Source organism: Emys orbicularis, chromosome 11, assembly GCF_028017835.1.
Source record: "Emys orbicularis isolate rEmyOrb1 chromosome 11, rEmyOrb1.hap1, whole genome shotgun sequence".
Classification (NCBI taxonomy): Eukaryota; Metazoa; Chordata; order Testudines; family Emydidae; genus Emys; species Emys orbicularis.
The window spans coordinates 39,655,468-39,674,375 of NC_088693.1; the positions used below are offsets into that span (position 1 = coordinate 39,655,468).

An 18,908-nucleotide genomic window follows, 5' to 3' on the forward strand; every position below is an offset into this window, starting at 1 on the left:
TTTGGCCTCTTTCTATGTAAGAGACAGTTGAAGGAATCCTTTAAGCACAGATTGTTACTTAATTTTACAATTGCTGCAATATGAACTGTACAAAAACTCAATATTTCACCTTCATTGCAAAAAGATTTTGCTTTCAGAATCCCAAATGTAAAGATTGTGTGGTGTAAAGTACTATCTGGTGCTTTGTTTTAGAATAACAAGCCTCTCTACTCATTTGAAGACAACTCAGACTATGTTTATGATGTGATGTGGTCTCCCACTCATCCCGCCCTGTTTGCTTGTGTGGATGGAATGGGTAGGCTTGATCTGTGGAATCTCAACAATGATACTGAGGTGAGGCACAATAACTTAACTACTTCAAATCTGACAAGAACTAAAAATCTTAGGCGTCTTCAGAAATGTGTATGGCCAGAAATGCTTTATCATGGTTGCCCTATGTATTTCTGCTGCTGTAGTGGCATTATGCAGTAGATGTGTGATTAGACAGGAATAATTCAGATCACCTCGTTTTTAGTGCCTGAAGATGGTAACTAAAATGTTGTCCTCCCAGTATAAAAGCAATACAAAATTCCTATCTATATAACGTGCTATACTTGTGTGGCTTTTTCCTTGGACTTGCCCAAGTACATGATCCAGACACCTTTTAGTGGCTACAGCATACAAGGGCTAAACACCCTAATACTATGAATGAGTCATATAAGATCGCTATTATGCTGTTAGTTGCCATAGAACAGAACAGGTAATCATCAAGTGATCCATCGTGTTGCCAATTCCCAGCTTCTGGCAACCAGAGGCTAGGGACACCATCCCTGCCCATCCTAGCTAATAGATGATCCTAGCCATTAATGGACCTATCTTCCATTAATTTATCTAGTTCTTTTTTTTAAAACCCTGTTATGGTCTTGTCCTTCACAACATCCTCTGGCAAGGAGTTCCACAGGTTGACTGTGTGTTGTGTGAAGAAATACTTCAGTTTTGTTTTAAACCTGCCGCCTATTCATTTCATTTGGTGACCTCTAGTTCTTGTGTTGTTAGGAGTAAATAACACTTCCTTATTTACAGCACAGCTTTGCAAACAGTGAGGTTCTGTAAAGGATTGTAGTCAGTACCAGGGGCGGCTCCAGGCACCAGCGCAGCAAGCGTGTGCCTGGGGCAGCAAGCCACGGGGGGCGGCCTGCCAGTTGCTGTGAGGTCCGCCGGTCCCGCAGCATGCCTGCGGGAGGTCCGCCGGTCCCGCGGCTTCAGCGGTAATTCAGCGGCGGGGATGCTGAAGGTGCGGTACCGTCGAAATTCCTGCAGGCATGCCGCCGAATCCGCGTGGCCAGCGGACTGCCGTGCTTGGGGCGGCAAAAACCATAGAGCCGCCCCTGGTCAGTACCTATCCCAAAGCCCAAGTATATTTGCTTATATTACATTTACATAGAGCCTTTAATACCAAAGGGCTTTGTGCCTCAAAACGCATCTGATCCTTGCTGTACTAGCGGAGGCTATTGAGGTCATTCCTAAATGCAGGTCTTCCAAGTAGCAATGAAATTGATTGCTGTTATGTTTTGAGAAGAATTGGGGGGGGGGGAATTGTCCTAGGATTTATTTATTTATTTTTTGTAAATTTTGACTCCATACCCATTGTCCTGTATAGTATATTTACACCCAAGATGGTCCTAGTGATATAGGGACTGTTTGTATTAATATTATGAAGCAATTTTTTCTCTCTAAATGAGGATTGCTTAAAATAGGCTCTCGCATGAATGCTACAAACTCAGGATTTTTTTTTAAGAACTGAGGTTTCTTTTGGGAGGAAGAGTAACTGGGGTAAGACTTGTAAACTCCCATCTCTCCCAATTCCCCTTCCCTATGTACTGGACCATTGGGGAAAATACTTGTCAGGTCAATGCTGAAGATTTGTTTAACCTTTTAAAAATCTCCTTTTTCCCTAGGGGGAACAGTTGGCTAGAATACACTTCTGTATATTTTTTTTTTTTTTTTTTTTTTTTAATAATGGAGGGGCCTGGGCAGAGAGAATAATTACATCTATAGAAATGCTGCTAGTTTTAACTGTGTTTTAAATGGATATAGGTGCCAACTGCAAGCATTACTGTGGAGGGTAATCCTGCTCTTAATCGTGTGAGATGGACACATTCTGGGCGAGAGATTGCTGTAGGTGATTCAGAAGGACAAATAGTTATATATGACGTGGGAGAGGTAGGTAACTTGTGTTTGCTACTTTGTGTTACATGGATTTAAAGCACCTTTCTGAATTTACTCTGTCACTTACCTTTTTGACTTTCAACTTTCCTTCAAAACATTTTTGCCAGGAATAAATGGTAATTCAAGATAAAGGTTCTAGGCCTCTCTTGCTTTCAGGATTAATTATAGTTTTTAAATGTTTCAATCTCAGTTCAACTTCATACAATATTTTAGCATTTTAAAGAAAGTTTGACACTTGTTGTAATTGTGCAATTAAAAGTAAAATTGTCAGTATTAAGCAGTTGAAATAAAGAGATCTAACAATTTACAAGTTCTGTGTAATTTATACTGCAGTAGAAACTGCATGCAGAGGAGATTAGTAGTAGGTGTGGACAAGATTTCACCTCCTTTATCACTACTCTGAATGCATGCCAGGTTGGTTGTGAACAAAATGTACCATCCAATGGCCATTTGAACTTAAAGTGAGAAGTAGTCTCACTTCAATTCCTACTGGGCAGGTGTCAATCTCTCTAAAACAATTACCATTGGTATATATATTTCAAGGATTGTTGGACAAGGATAAAGAACTGCTCTCACCTGTGGAGGTGGTCTCTCCAGACTGAGGTACATGGGCCAAACTTATTACTACCACTGCCATATTTGTTCTGTGCTTAAACACAGGACTTCAATGCTAGAAGTCTGACAGCACCCTTATCAAGCACTGAATTTTATTTTATTTTTTTTAAAAGTTTACTAAGGCTTTGTATACACTGCACTTCATTGGAAAAACTTTTGTCATTTAGGGGTGTTTAAAAAAACAAAACAAAACAAAACTCACCCCCGAATGACAAAACAATGAAAAGCGCTGGTGTGAACAGTGCTTTGTCAGCAGGAGCACTCTCCTGCCGACAAAGCCGCTGGTGGGGGGTGGAAGTTTTTTGTCGTCAGGAGAGCTCTCTGCTGCTGACAAACAGCAGCTACCCTGTGCGCCTTTTAGCGGCACGGCTGTAGCAGCACAGCCATGCCACTAAAAGCTGTGTAGTGTAGACATAGCCCTAGTTACCACCCTTTGTTGAACAATGCATACCAACTGTATTTGCTGGTCAGACTATTTGAAAACTTTTAATGAATAAGGTAAGCTGTTTTATCAACAATTCATAAATGTGGTGTTTAGACAAGGTGTTAAAATGAGCTAAATTACATTCTCTATGTACTTATCAATGGGTGTAAATAATATTCTATTTCTCTATAGCAAATTGCTGTTCCCCGCAATGATGAATGGACACGTTTTGGTCGAACACTAGCGGAAATTAATGCAAACAGAGCTGATGCAGAGGAGGAAGCTGCAACCCGCATACCTGCCTAAATCTTTCAAAATGGGTTCTAGTAGTGGATTTGGGAATGACTTATGTAAGTTTTCAGAGTAATAGCATGTTTCAGTCTAACTGATAACCTGAGGAGAAATACGTGGAATAAACTGTGGATTTTGAAAATGTATAAAATCACTGAAAATTAAGTCTTGCAATGTCACTTTTTTATACATAATTACAAGCACATTATTGTTTAATTTTTTAATACAGCTGCCCTGACTTTGCAAGAAACATGTTTTGCTGAAACACTAACCTAGATGTATATTAGCTGTAATGCTATTGAATTTTTCAACTAACAGTATGTAACTATTTCTGAAGGATAAACACAAGTTCCATTTCTCAATCAGAACTTCCTTTATTACACTGGCTAACTTTCATTAGGTAGTTAATCTCTGAAGGTTTGTTAATATTAGGATATTAGAACTGCCCATGGAAGTGCATGCATCTGTTCAAAGTAAACCTTCATCTTGTTTCTGACTTGCTCTTTTTTAATAAATAAGCAAGGCTAGGGTAGTAGGTTATGTATACGAATAAAATAATTAGTCTGTAATAAACTTTATTTGGTCACTGAACCTGACTTTGTAGAATACATATTTAGTACTAGGTCTTTGTTAAAAAGTTCATTAAAGATGAGATTTCTTTATAAATAAAGGTTACACAAGCTTTTATCACCAGCCCAGCCCCCCAGTCTCTCATCCTTCTTTAGTAGTAACATCTTTGCTCAGATGTACAAAATCATTAGGAACCACTTCTTTACATTCAAATAAATCAGTGTAACATTCTTTCCTGTTCCTCCCAAGACAAAGAACCACGAGGTAACCAACTCCTATCCTAGAAGATTGCTATCCCCATCATACTGTAAGAGCCAGGTGCTGGTGTCCTTGTTGCCACAGCCCCTACGTAGAAGTATATGGTATTAAAACACTGTGTGACTTAATATGTTCAAAGAATGTAGAAATGAGTCCTTATTTAGTGTTTTGGCTAGAGATTTCCAGGATTAGTACCAGGACTTCTGGAGACTGTTGAAAAGCCTATTGTAATCTGCAAGATGAAAAAATGACTAATAGAGTAGATGAAATTACTTAGAAAAATCTCACCTATGCTATAGGTGATAAAATTGCCAAGCAACTAGAAAAAGCAAAAAGCACCATGTTCCATTTGTGCCAAGTTCATGTGAGGCAGTAAAAGGGCTTTTGTAGCGATGTGGACCTAGCTTGACCTATCCCCTGCCCCACCCCACTCAATTTTTTTTTTTTTTTAAGCCAGCTTGTCACAAGAAAAATATCTCTTAAGGTAACATTTGTGGGGGAAACAGACTGAGCTGGGGCAAACACGTGCTTAAGTATTTCTGACTAATCCCTAGAGGACTTAGCCCAGGTCAGCTTTAAGGTGCCAGAACCTTCTTTGCTACCCTACTTTCAGAGACCATTTGACCCCAACTTTTCAAACTAGGACTGCCTACAAAGGCTCTCCATATTATCATAGGTGCTTCTCTCTCAAGGATTTGCCAGTAGTATCACCAATCTGCTTTTAAATTATTTTTCCTCTCTGTTACTCCACTCTGTCCCCTCCCTTGCTGTGGCAGCAAGAAAGATACTTTGCTGTTTGTGTAGAGAAGACAGTGCCTCTCCATTCTTGAACCAAGACTCTGATTAATATGTCTGCTCTAATAAAGCCTTTTGTCTATCAAGACCAACATCACTCCTTCATACCTCCTGTGAGAGTATGGCCAGTGCTTTTAAAAACATTTATGAATTCTATGCCCTCTTAACTCTGTACAGAAAAGGCCCTAATTGAACATCAAGGAGAGTGCCTGACTCCTCCATTAAGAACATTTGTTTCTCAGAGGTTTTCCACTCTGCGAGATAGCTTCTGTGTAGCTGAATGATGCTGTGCAGGACTCCAAGCCTATCTGCTTAGGATAGTGCTCCCCTAATGCTGTGCCAGACCCATCTTGGAGGGGAAGGGAACTCTCAGCTTGTGTCTCTATTCCCCCCCCCCAACTTAGGCCCATTTGTTTGGTAAGTGACAAAGATAGGCTCTCTAACTTCCAGCTGACACTGGAAACGCTAGGTCAGTGCTTCCAGGGAAAAAAAAGTCTGTTCTACTCTGAGTCCTGAGTCCTATTTCCATTATTTTCCCTCTTTTTACAATTACGGCAGAAGCAACTCTTAAGTGTTGTGAGCCTGAGGACCACAATCTGGCCCAAGGCCAATCCTACTCATGCGGGGAGAAGTCCTACTTATCCATCATGCATGTAAGGGAAGGGCTCTTTACATTTTAAGAGCAATGGAGATGTACTCCTTCTGACTACATAAGGTAGTAGCCCAGAGCTATTTCAAAAATGTAGGTGCAGAGGGTATTCCCTACCATTCTCTAAATATCTGCAGGAGAAAAAAGAATGCAGGCAGAAGTCCAGCAGCAGAGTAGAGGCTACCAGTTTATTGCACTGAATGCAGCATGTACGATTAACTGCCGTGTAGGCAGGTGGCCTATCAGGTGCTCATGGCCCTCACAGACTGAGTACAGGCTCTTGAGACTAGAGTGGCTGAACTGGAGGAGCTAAGAGAGACAGAAAGATACCTAAATGAGACTTTCTGGGATATAGTAGAACAATCCCACTCCACATCTGACAGCCTTGGTGTTGTTGAGGAGGATGAAAGTTTCTCTCCTCTTAAGACAATCCCATAATTGGGACCCTCCTTCCAGAGATCAGTCATGGTATCCTTTCGTACTAAGGATACCTCTCCAGGGAAGGGAATCCTGGTTATTAGGAAGAGACAGGTAATAGCAATGTAGGATTCAATCATTAGAAATATAGATAGCTGGGTTTGTGTTATCCAGGAGAACTGCATTGTGAATTGCCTGCCATGTGCAAAGGTGGCAGACCTCTTGAGACATCTAGGCAGACTTACATGCAGTGGTGGGGAGGAGCTGGTGTTCATGTTACAATGACCTAGGCAAAGGCAGGAGAAATGTCCTGGAGGTCAAATTCAGGCAGCCAGATAAGAGATTAAAGTCTAGGACCTCCATGGTATCTCTGAAATGCTTCCAGTTCTATGTGCAGGCCCAGTTAGACAGGCAGAACTGCAGGGCCTCACTGCATGGATGAAACTATAGCGTTTGGAGGAGGGATTTAGGTTTAGTAGGAACTAGGGAACCATTTGCGAAAGGAGGAGCCTTTACAGAAGGTTGAGCTCCACCTAAACAAAAATGGAATCCGATTGCTAGCATGTAAAATTAAAAAGATTTGTAGAGGAGTTTTTAAACTAAGGGCTGGAGGAAAGCTGACTGGTGCAGGGGAGGATCTATTAATGGGGATCCTAATAAAGAGGAGAGAATAGAAGTTGATAAAGTATAGGTAGGAACCTAAGAGAAATAGTCAAATGAAAAAGAATCCCACTCAGTTACATCACATGAAGGCAGACAAGTAAAGTGACATTTTATAAGTGCATGTATACAAATGCTACAAGTCTAAATACTAAGATAGGTGAACATGGGTGCCTGGTGTTAAATGAGGATATTGATATAATAGGGCCACTGGATGATCAACGTGCTAAAGGAGCACTCAAGGAAGAAAAGGACAGTGGGGAAGCTAAATGAATTCTTTGCACTGGTGTTCACTGCAGAGGATGTGAGTTAGATTCACACACCTGAGCCATTCTTTTTAGGTGACAAATCTGAGGAACTGTCCCAGATAGAGATGTCAGAGAAAGTTTGAAACAAATTGATAAATTAAACAGTAATAAGTCACCAGGACCAGATGGTATTCACCCAAGAGTTCTGAAGGAACTCATGAAAATTTCAGAACTAACTAAGGTAAGTTACCTATCACTTAAATCAGATTCTGTACCAGATAACTGAAGGATAGCCAATGTGATGCCAATTTTTTAAAAGGGCGCCCGAGGCAATCCTGGCAATTACAGGCCCGAAAGCCTAATGTCAGTACCAAGCAAATTGGTTGAAACTATAGTCAAAAACAAAGATCAGAGGTCTAGAAGAACATGATTTGTTGGGGAAGACAACACTGCTTTTGTAAAGGAAAATCATGCCTCACCAATCTTTAGAATTCTTTGAGGGGGGTTCACAAACATGTGGACCAGGCTGATCCAGCAGATACAGTGCAATTGGCCTTTCAGAAAACCTTTGACATGGTCCCTCACTAAAGGCTCTTAGGCAATGTAAGCAGTCATGGGATAAGAGGGAAAGTCCTCTAACGGATCAGGAAACAAAGGGTAGGAATAAATGGTCATTTTTCAGAATGGAGAGAGGTAAATAGTGGTGCCCTCCAGGCATCTGTGCTGTTCAACGTATTCCTAAATTACCTGGAAAAAGGTTACAAAATTACTCAAGACAGTTAAGTCCAAAGCTGACTGCAAAGAGTTAGAAAGGGATCTCACAAAACTGGGTGACTGGGCAACAAAATGGCAGATGAAATTGAAGGTTGATAAATACAAAGTAATGCACACTGGAAAACAGTCAACTATACATACAAAGTCATGCATCCTAAATTAGCTGTTACTAAAGAGAGATCTTAGAATCATCATGGATAGTTTTCTGAAAACATCCACTCAATGTGCAGCAGCAATCAAAAAAGCTAACACATTAGGAAAGAGACAGAAAATATCATAGTGCCACTATATAAATCCATGGTATGCCCACACCTTCAATGCTGTGTGCAATTCTGGTCACCCCATCTCAAAAAAAGATATATTAGGATTGGAAAAGGTACAGAGAAGGCAACAGAAATGATTAATGGTATGGAACGGCTTCCATATGAGGAGTGGTTAAAAAGACTAACTGTTCAGCTTGGAAAAGAGATGACTAAAGGGGGATATGATAGAGATCTCCACACCATTCATGATTTTATAGAAAGTGAATAAGGGAGGAAATGTTGTTTACTCCTTCACATAAAAGAATCAGGGATCACCGAATGAAATTAATAGGCAGCAGGTTTAAAATAAACAAGAGCTACTTCACACAGTGCAGTCAATCTGCAGAACTCCTTGGCAGGGGATGCTGGAAAAGCCAAAACTATAACTGGATTTAAAAAAGAATTAGGTAAGTTCAGGGAGGATAGAGCCATCAATGGCTATTAGCCAAGATGATCAGCAATGCTGTCCCATGCTCTAAGTGTTCCTAGGCTTCTGACTGTGAAATGCTAGTACTGGATAACAGGATGGATGATTGCCCTGTTCTATTCATTCCCTTTGAAGCTTCTGGCATTGACCATCGATCTAACCCAGTATGGCCATTCTTATGTACTGGCTTAGATCATGCTCTTTCCCTGGGACAGGTGCAAAGAATTATTAGGTATAGAGGGCAGAGTCATCTGACCATAGACTTGAAATGACTGATAGTTTGTGGCTTTCAAATGGTTCAAAATTGAGTTGTGTCCACTAAGTGAACTTGGCATCCTGTATGCCTGTTGATGCTCCCCTTCACATTAACATTGCAGCTGAGGGACTTCCCTACTGTTACAAATAGATAAAATATCCATCATAATACACAGCCCTCTGTCTGGTGAAAGCACTGCACTAAACAGTAGTTACAAAAACAAGGAGTCCCCCCATTGGCACCTTAAAGACTAACAGATTTATTTGGGCATAAGCTTTCGTGGATAAAAAAAAAAACCACTTACCCACGAAAGCTTATGCTCAAATAAATCTGTTAGTCTTTAAGGTGCCACCGGACTCCTCCTTGTTTTTGTGGATACAGATTAACAGGGCTACTCCTCTGATACTAAACAGTAGTTGTCATCCCAATGTGAGAGAGAGTTAGGAATATAAGCATTGTTCTAAACTACACAATCATCTGAGACTGAGGGCGGGGGGAAAGCAAACCAGGCCTTTCCAGGTCCGATTACTTGAATTACCTTAGCAGACCTGCTACTCAGGCTACGTCCTCACTACGGGGGGGGGAGGGGTCGATTTAAGATACGCAAATTCAACTACGCGAATAGTGTCACTGAATTCGATGTATCGGAGCCGACTTACCCCGCTGTGAGGACGGCGGCAAATCGACGGCGCTTACTCCTACCTCCGCTGGTGGAGTACAAGCGTTGATTCGGGGATCGAATGTCGCGTCCCGACAAGACGCGATAATTCGATCCCCGAGAGATCGATTTCTACCCGTCGATTCAGGCGGGTAGTGTAGACGTAGCCTAAGGCTTGTTAGCCTCAGTCTCAGAGAGTTTAGCTTGAGTACTTTCCAAAGGATAGCCCTAAACTCCAACCTTTTCCATTTCAGCCAACCTAAATAAATTGGTAAGCAAGGTAGGACCTGCTTGTTTCTAAATTCTTAGGCTAAATCACCTGAGCCCAAGATTGAAACCTTGGCAACCCAACCTTATATGCAGTCCCATGATTATTCTTGCTGTTGAAGAGAACCTGCTAATCTCTGGAAGGATAATGCCTTTCTCACTAAGAGACCAAAATGGTGATGCTCCCTTCTGGAGGCAGATTGAAGGACCTTACGATAAGTTGTTGTTGCTTTATTTTTTATATATATATATAGGGGCGGGGTACTTACAAGAACCATCACTGGGATCTCCAGAGACATAAGTCAAAAAGAGGCTGAAATAATGCTCATTTCTGCTGTGACACTGCATCTGCTAGAATACCTGCCAAAATCATGGTGGGAAATGCATAAGATTAATGTGTTATCACACTAAATGTAACCATGAGAGAGGTGGTGGTCACCAGTGACAAATCCTGACCTATGGCCAGAGCTCCCCTTACGCTCTGAAGAAGAATTTTGCTTCCTATCTCATGAGACCTACAGGTCTCTTTCAGGATTGGGAAGCATGAAAATTAGACAGGATTGTGAGCAACCCCAAAAAACCTAATGAAACTGAGTAAGTGGTAGAGCGGATTCAAAAATGGGAATAATTGTCATTAAACAGGTCTGTTGAAAAATTTCAAAACTCAAAATGTGACCAACTGTCAAGCTATGTGAAATCACCCCCCTTTTTTCCATCAAATAGAAACGTTCAAAAAATTTTCACCAGCTCTAGTAATCGGGCAACATGACAGTTGAAATTCAGAGTAGACGACTGGAAAAGAAGGCAGCTCTTTAAAGCTATACTGTAGCATTCAGGGGCTCAGGATTGGTCATCATTTTAAAAACTATCAAAACCAGAAATCATCCTGAAGAGGACACAAAAATGAGTCTGTGCTGCAGGAGTCTAGATAGAGGGGAATTAATAGGAGTGGGACTATTTAATCTTAGTGCTTTTAATCTCAAAATATTTTTTAATAATTTGGAAAGAGAAGAGGAAGAGGAATACAGCATTCTGAATGGTATAAAAGAGGTTAATCTTAGTTCAGTTTATCACTTCCTATAGTGCAAAGGAAGGCAATAAAGATCAAACTGATAAAAGGAAATACCTTTCTGGGCAGCAGACACCCCGTGGAACTCCCTATTGCAAGGTATTGAGGCAATCTCTTAGTAGCAAATGCTTGGAAGCATTGTGCACACAAAAGACTTAGCAGGTGCAATTACACTTACTACATTAACATGCAACGGCTTTTTATTTCTTATGCTTCAGAGCATACTCCAGTATGGCATAGTGAAGTTAGGAAGACCTTTTCTCAAGAATTTAGTATGTCAAAAGTAGATGTATGATCACTATCAGACACTGGCCATGGTAAGGGATGGGACACTATATTTGATTATATCAACCACTGATCTTGGCAGCTTCCAAAGCAGCCTGAATAGAAAAAAAAATTAATAGTGCATCTTGCAGCAAAAAAGCTCATGTTCAGAGTGGGTGCCCTTTTCCTAAAGAAACTTGGATCCAGGTTGTTTGAGAGTGAAGTAAGAAATCTGTGCTCATTCCTAAAGTGGATGAAAGCATGGCTTTCATTTCGAGAGCAAGTCGCCTTTCCAGAGTAGCTTATCCTATTTCAAACAATCTGGCAATACTTCAAACAAGATTAAATATTAGTAACTCTCCAGCGCTGGAAACCCTAGGAAAAAGTAGGCTAAATTCAGTAGCTTCCAGTGGCATCGGCATCGACCTTGCTGCAGAGCCCTGACAGTGGAAAGTCCTCTGCACAGTGGACACTTACAGTAGCAGAGAGCAGTTTTAACCACATAGCAAAAGAAGAGGCCCAGCACAGTCCCAAGAATGGGCAAGGCTGGGCAAGGTGTATGGGGACATGCTGGTAAATGCACTGATTCGGCACATCCTCTTGGCTGCCTCCCACAGCCCAGTCCCTACTCAGCACCAGTCAGAATTTAAAGCTACTCAGGGCAGGCAGTGACATTGCTTCTGCCTCCAGGTGCATGGGAAGATAATTTACACCTCCTTGTTTCAACTTCAGCATATAAACCACACTTTAAAACAAAAACAAACTTGAGACTGAGGATTTAACAAAAACAATAGAAAATCCAACACAGGAACCAGCCTTAGCATTACGTAGGTTTAAAGAACACAACTCTCAAGTGTTTGTCTGATTGTGCATTTCAGATGGGTGGCGCTCCAGGTACATGCACAGGATAGCTGCAGCTTACTGCACTATATTTTTTATGGAAATAAATGCCATGCAGTATTGGATGTGCTAATTACATGTCTTTGTGTCTATGTAATGAGACGTAATCACAGCACTAAAAGCACTGGTTTATTTCAATGTGCATTAGACATGCACAGAGCTGGAATGCAGCACTGCTACATTCAAAATATTTGGCAGAAAAATCACAGGTGCTCATACAGACATGTAGGACTCCAAAAGCAGCAAAGCTCAGCCATCCACTATGCAGGGGACTGGGCTCAGATGGCCCAGGATGGGAATCTCTCCCCTCCCCCATCACAAACCTGTTCCATACAGCAGTGGTAGCATCAAAAGGATGTTTTAAAGGAAGGGCAGGGCCATAACCAGTGGATCCTCAATTATGCAGCTCCACTAGCTAACTCTGCCACATTGGGCTGGAGGGGTCTATATCATAGAGGCTATTTCAGTCCATGGGCTGCAGCAGCAATCAAAGTGTCTCCGCTGGCACTCTGGTCACGGGGAGACCTCTGCATTAAGTCCATTTGTGCTGTGGTTGTGGGGAGAGCTGGGACCAGACTGCAAATATGCCATGATTTTTAAACAACTTAATTTCTGATCCAAATCACTTCAAAACACTTCAGTGGCACTTGTCTGAAGGGACGACTTAATCCAGTGAGAGATTGAAGTTTTAAAATTAATCCAGATGAGTTACCCAAGTGGAAAAAACATCAGACTTAACCACCTGCACAAATACTCTGAAAACCTCAACAGCTGCCCAGTGCTTCACAAAACAAAAAATACCCTTTGGGCCGAGAACAAGGGGAAACATTATATCCCAAAGGTTTTTTCCCCCCCAGCAAGTTTCAAGTGCCTGAAAATGGGCACGTATAGGGAGAGTGCTGCCTTCACCATCACAGTAGCTTTGCAGAGCCCTATGCTAAACAGTGGAGCTGGCTGGAGAATGACATTTGTTTCACAACAACTTGTGAAGTTTTGACATTTCTTTTTGTTCCACAAAGTGCAAAACATTTTGGCTTCACGTGTTGACGGAAAAAAAAAAAAAAAAACCCACACCAAACACACACACACAAACCATTTAGCTGAAAATGCTTTAACTAGCTCCACTATATGGGTGAAAATCACCTTCTGTGTATTAGTACCAGAGAGCATTCAAAGTTTATTTAGTGCCATTTGTTCTTAATCTCTTCTACAATCCTCCTTCTTTGCCAGGAGAACCATTTCACATACGTCAAAATCAGAAATGGGTTGATGTTGCTATTTAATCTATGCTATAAACAGAAGTTCTCTTACCAATTCTTGGTATTAGAAAAACCCTCATTCTATTATGAGCAAAGCTCATATGGAGAGTGGCTACTGCAATCGGAATTGTGTCTTCAGGAGGTTATCTTCGCTCAATAGATTTGAAAGTGAAATAACTTCAGGCTTCCATCAGCTTTGCCTTGTCAAAGTACCCCCTCTATTTTCAATCCAAAATCATGCTGTTCAATTTGACATTTGCCCTGTATATTTTCACCAGCCTTACGATAGTAGCTTTCTGTTCAGTTGAGACAGCCAGGGACTGCATAAAGAACAGGCACGTCATGTGATGGTGTCCATCCTCCAGGCATGGGAATTTTTAGTGACCAGAGCACAGCTTTGCAGCTTCTGCTGGAATTTAAATACATTTTAGAGCTATTTACCCCCTCCCTCTCCACTCCAAAACAATTTCTTCTAATTCTAGATTAAAATGTTCAAAAACACAATAAACTAGTTCTGTTCCAGAGGACTCCTGACAAGAACTAGGTATGAATACGAGTCTTGGTAGGCTTCAGCATGGATCCTGATCCACAGGTCAGGTATCATTTAGGGAAACTTATTAGAAAATGGAATCTAGCTACAAGCAATTTATAACCATTTTTATTTTTCCTCCCAAACCATATTTGCATTGACAACCCCATCCCCCCAAACATTTAGGGAATGAAAAGGAGGATAGGGTGGATGGGATTTCTTTAGACAATCCCATGTCAGCAGTTATGGAGGAACCAGCATGCCAGTCGCAGGATGCTAGATATTGTAAATGATCATCCCAGGAGCCTCACTGTCCAATCACTATTTCGGAACTCAAGTCAGTCAACAAGCTGTGACAAAGATTAAATGCCAGTGGGTACCAAGCATTTTTCTACCCCTCAAGGAAGCATATACTTGTCATAGAGCAGAACAAAATTTGAAGATACAGAAGTGTGAGCTGCCTAAGAAGCCTATGCCTAGGCAAACTATGTAAACAGATACATTCTCTGACTGGGAACTGGGTGCCCCATAATAGCCTTGATTACATGCACTCAATTCCTGTTGAAGTCAAGGAAAGTTTTGCTCAAAAGTTAAGGGCTGATTGTAGTTCTGCAGCTACAAAAGTTACCATCTTTTGGACAGTGACTAAAACACAGGGAAGATTTGCAAGTGTTTATTTGGCAGAGACAGGAATGGCTGAGCATTCCTATTCATTTTTTTTAAAAAAGCTCCTTCTTCCTTAAATGCTCTCTAAAACCTTGGCCTTCACCTGTTGTCAGGTGAACTAAAATATTTAACTGGAATAAAGTCAAGGCAATTCTAGTTGTCTTTAAAAAAAAAAAAAAATCCAGGAGGCTATTTAACCCAACCATGGCCCAGAAACTATAGTGTCTGAAACTGAAGTTGTAGGATAGGTAGTTTTCTACCCTGCTTATAAAAACCTGGCCAATGCCTGTCTTCTGGAATCAACAGCTCTCTCTTCTCTGTATTACATTTCCTTAACAGTTTCCTAAGGAATTGCAAACTTTTCACTGTCACCTATTTCAATTAAAATAGCTGCCTGAGATTAAGTGGCAACTGGATTGAGGTCAGGAGCCATTTTACCTGTCATTTGGTATTTTACTGCAGTTCTTAACCCCAGAACATGGAAGTAAGCCATTAACTTGGCATTAATTTAGCAGTCCCCACCCAAGTCAGTTTGTAGACAAGGCGGCAGGGCTTCTCCCCAGTTTACCAAGCACACACTGTCAGACCCAGTCTCCTTTAAATAGGTTTATTGTCCAAACATAAGCCAAACAAACAGAAAATAGTCCTTCTGCTCACCCTTTATCCAATCTCTCCTCCCAGAGTCTCTGGTAATTCTGCTTCTTGCAGTTTCCCAGCTTGAGCCAGTCCTCATTCAGCCGGCTCCACCATAGGAGTTAGCTCCACTCTCCTGTGGTGCCAGGTACAGCCTGTCCCAATCATTACTCCTCTGACAGGCTGTTACAGCCCCAGGTGTAGCCCTGCCTCCTTTAATTGGCTCAACTGGGCCCACCTGCTCTGATACAGGGGCACTGGTCCTGCTCTGCTTACAGGGACCAGCTATCCCATGACAGTAGGGTGATAGATTATAACTATGAGCAGGGACTCCTGGTTTTTCTTGTGAGTCAGGCTGGAATTTTGCATTTGCATTGTTCCAAAATCAAATTACCCACCAGTCAAAAAGGGCTTTTAATTTAGCAAATTTTAATTTTAATTTAGCAAACTTGAGGCAAAAGTTCTACATAATGTTTTCTTCAAAATACCTGGAAATCTTCTCAGAGTACAGCACCCCTTCTTTGGAACTCAACTAGGTGCCTTCATTTTATTTTTTCTGGAATTTAGAGATTTTGCAAAACAACTAGCTTTCCCCATCTTGTGTTCCTCCTACCAAGAAGGAACTTAGCTCCTCCCTGAGCAAGTATTTCAAAGTGGATTAATTCTTATATACCTCAAGCCCACAAAGCCAGGAGGGCTTGCAGCTCCCAGAGCTGTCAGAAGTCATTCTTCTAAAGCTACAGGAACCTCCTGTGCAGAATATAGAGCAGCTTTGTAAGTCTGCAAGGCTGTACTCCGAGATGTTTGCACACATTCACACAGTGCTGCAGATCAGATGTTAACCTCCTGGCAGCAGGGATAGGATTTCCCCATGCTGCACATTAATACAAACTTTGTACTGCTAGTGAAAGCACAATCATAATAAAATGGAAGCTGTGTATTTTAAACAAAAAGAGATTACATCAGAATTCAGGAGATATGAATATTCACCAAACCAACCTCTGGGTGATAAGATTTCCTAGACTACACAAGGAGCCAAATTTATCTCTAGGCGATTCCACTGAACACAATAGTTACATCAAAGATGAGTTAGGCCAAGGCCTTTTATTACTTAATTACAAATAAGACACTTTTGGGACTTGCTGGCAAACTAGCAGTGCATATCCTGGCAATAATTTCATCCGAATATGCTAAAACTAAACCCTGGACTTATTTTACTTGCTATTCAGATATGTACATTTACAGGATAAATTTATTCAGAATGCTCATAAGAAAATCCACTTATAATTGGTAAATACAATCTCACTAAATTTAAATGTGATATGCTGGAATTCAGAATTACCAAAAAGTTACTAGTTAGCATTACCATGAGTTTCTAGGTAATTCCTGCAGTTTCCAAGCACTCCTCCCCACATACACACCCACAGTTCCTGTGTGTAACTTCCTATCAGCACTGCATCTTTATGCTTTTGCCTTTATTAGCTAATACCTTGATTTATTCCCTAAGACAAGTCACGCTACACGATAATGGTCCTTTTCTGGCCTTAAAAATCTATGACTAAATACACCAAATATCTGATGGTTTATTTTTATAAATTACACAAATATAAGAAAATGAAATGACTTTAAATATATTTTATTGTCACATGATTCTTAATAAAAACACCTTCAAAACATTCTGTACATTTCAAACTGCTTAGAACCACATACCCATTATAGAAATGTAATAGTGTATAGATGCCGTGATGTCTCTGTACAAAGATGTACAATATGTACAGTAACATTAAGTGCAAGCTGTGCAAAGCCAAGTCAAGGTTACTGGTTCATGCCACTGGTTAGGAAAAAGAAATCAATGCAGAACTAAAGCTTCAATCCGTTTCTTGTGTGCAAATGATTAATTTAGAAACAAATAAATGCATATTGTATATCATATAGAAAGGAGTGATTTGACTTGAATTCTCAGTTCAGCAAGAGCAACATGCAGCTGACTGGATAGATACAGTACTGCTCTCGAACTTTTTTTTTTCATGGCGTCATTATACTAGGCTGAAAGGTCATCTCAGGATTCAGCTGCTACTTTTGGTAGAACTGAAACAACATCAGGAGATTGAAATTTTGGAAGATAAAGCCCAAACTTGTTTTCTATGCCAGCAAATGTAGCTGTAGCAAGTCTGTATCCACCTATGTGGTCAGGATTAACAGGAGGAAGGTCTGAGATTCGAGATTTTGGGGTAGGTTCTGATCCAGAGGGTTTGCTGTTTGAGAAGAAAAAAAGAAAAGGTTGCTTATTTAAAATGTTTCTCCTGCACCAGAGTAACAGAGCAGAATCTATAGTAAGCCAATACTAAAAATGATCATCTGTCTACAACATATAAATCATCATAGTTAGGAGTTAATTATTCTGATTAGTTTTTAAAATAAAGGAAGCTTCCTTTAAAGGCCACTATCAAGTAGTTCCGGCTAAAATTTAGTTTCTGGATATTTTAAAATAGAAATATTTTAATAAAAAAAATTTTTTTAATGATTTTAATGAAAACAGTTTGAGAGGGATTTAATTATCATCTTGCAGTGTAGGAAACCCAAATACAGCAGTTTTGTGCAGTGCATTAAAAAAAGGGAAACTGACATACTTCATGTTGCTTAGACAGTGAAATAGTATACAAATCAAGTCAATTTGATTTGTTTAAGCTCTTTCAATTTTAATACCCAAAGATGTTACTAGTAATATAAGTGGTGGTGGGGGGGGGGGGTTGTGCAGGGTACAATTAAAACAAAATTCTGGCACTCTGATTTATAGTTAATCAATATCATTAAATTTAACTACATCTGTTTCAACATATTCTTTCCATTTAGTTCTCTGAAGGCTCTGTCTGAATTCTAACTTGGCAGACCCAGTTTGCATGTTAGTGAGCAAATGTTTGCACTTACATTCCTCCAAAATCAACATAGAACCATCGCTGCAGAAGTTCATAGGTCACTAACGTAACACCAAACTGAGGTGAAGATCTGAACACTCGAGCTGTTGAATATTACAAATAATACTGTAATACAGCAACGTTAGATCAAGAAAGATGGTCTGAGAATTTCAAATGAACCCGTGCACTACAATACCAGGACCCAATCCTGCAAACTTTACTGCTGGGGTTAATCCTGAGTAAAATAACATAGAAAAAATGTGGTCTGACTTTAAATATAAAGAAAATTCCCTACCTATAGCTCCCTTCCAAAAAGCCGAAGGGCCTTCTTCTCTAAGTATCTTTCTAAAACAGTCAATAACTCCACTGTATGTTGTCTGACCAGCGCGAGCTGCCACTTGCAGTCTTGTCTTGATGACATCAGCAGGGGTTACCAAGGAAGCAGCAGGCACACCTTTTAGAAGAAAACAGCATTTAATTTACACAAAGTATCTTGTAAAAGATAGAAATATTTCTAATGTCAAAGAACATACCTGCAAACGTTAATCTTTTTGTGAAATCAAAGCTTATTAAAAATGTAAACCCACACACACCTGGTACTAACGTAAAGTATTCCAAATAGACTTTTCCTGCAGCTAGCATAGCACAATCCTTCTAAATGTTTCTTCTAAATCACAAAGCTAATTTTATGACAGATGCTCAAGAAAAATACTATGAAAATACAGCCAAGAGAACTGCAAAAATTATGCAACGATATTAACAGAACAATTCTCTCAAGAGCTCCCCTTTGAGTTTTATCAGTCATTTCAAATACCTTTTATTTTTCCTTGTTTAAAGAGCGAAGCAAATATTTC

The 18,908-nt window shown here is 40.3% G+C and overlaps 2 protein-coding genes across 2 annotated transcripts in view; one reads left to right on the forward strand and one right to left on the reverse strand.

The window, feature by feature from the left end:
* DYNC1I2 (dynein cytoplasmic 1 intermediate chain 2) overlaps window positions 1-4,183 on the forward strand; it is a 48,582-nt gene extending 44,399 nt beyond the window's left edge. Inside the window, exons 14-16 of the mRNA XM_065412864.1 lie at window positions 193-333; window positions 2,077-2,202; window positions 3,440-4,183. Of these exons, the coding sequence (XP_065268936.1) occupies window positions 193-333; window positions 2,077-2,202; window positions 3,440-3,553 (381 nt within the window). The 3' untranslated portion in view covers window positions 3,554-4,183. The remainder of the gene's footprint in view (window positions 1-192; window positions 334-2,076; window positions 2,203-3,439) is intronic.
* Window positions 4,184-16,808: 12,625 nt separating this feature from the next.
* The window catches only part of SLC25A12 (solute carrier family 25 member 12), an 81,231-nt gene continuing 79,131 nt past the window's right edge, over window positions 16,809-18,908 (reverse strand). Inside the window, exons 16-18 of the mRNA XM_065413224.1 lie at window positions 18,350-18,508; window positions 18,068-18,158; window positions 16,809-17,394 (exon numbers count right to left, since the gene is read on the reverse strand). Coding sequence (XP_065269296.1) covers window positions 17,199-17,394; window positions 18,068-18,158; window positions 18,350-18,508 — 446 coding nt within the window. The 3' untranslated portion in view covers window positions 16,809-17,198. The remainder of the gene's footprint in view (window positions 17,395-18,067; window positions 18,159-18,349; window positions 18,509-18,908) is intronic.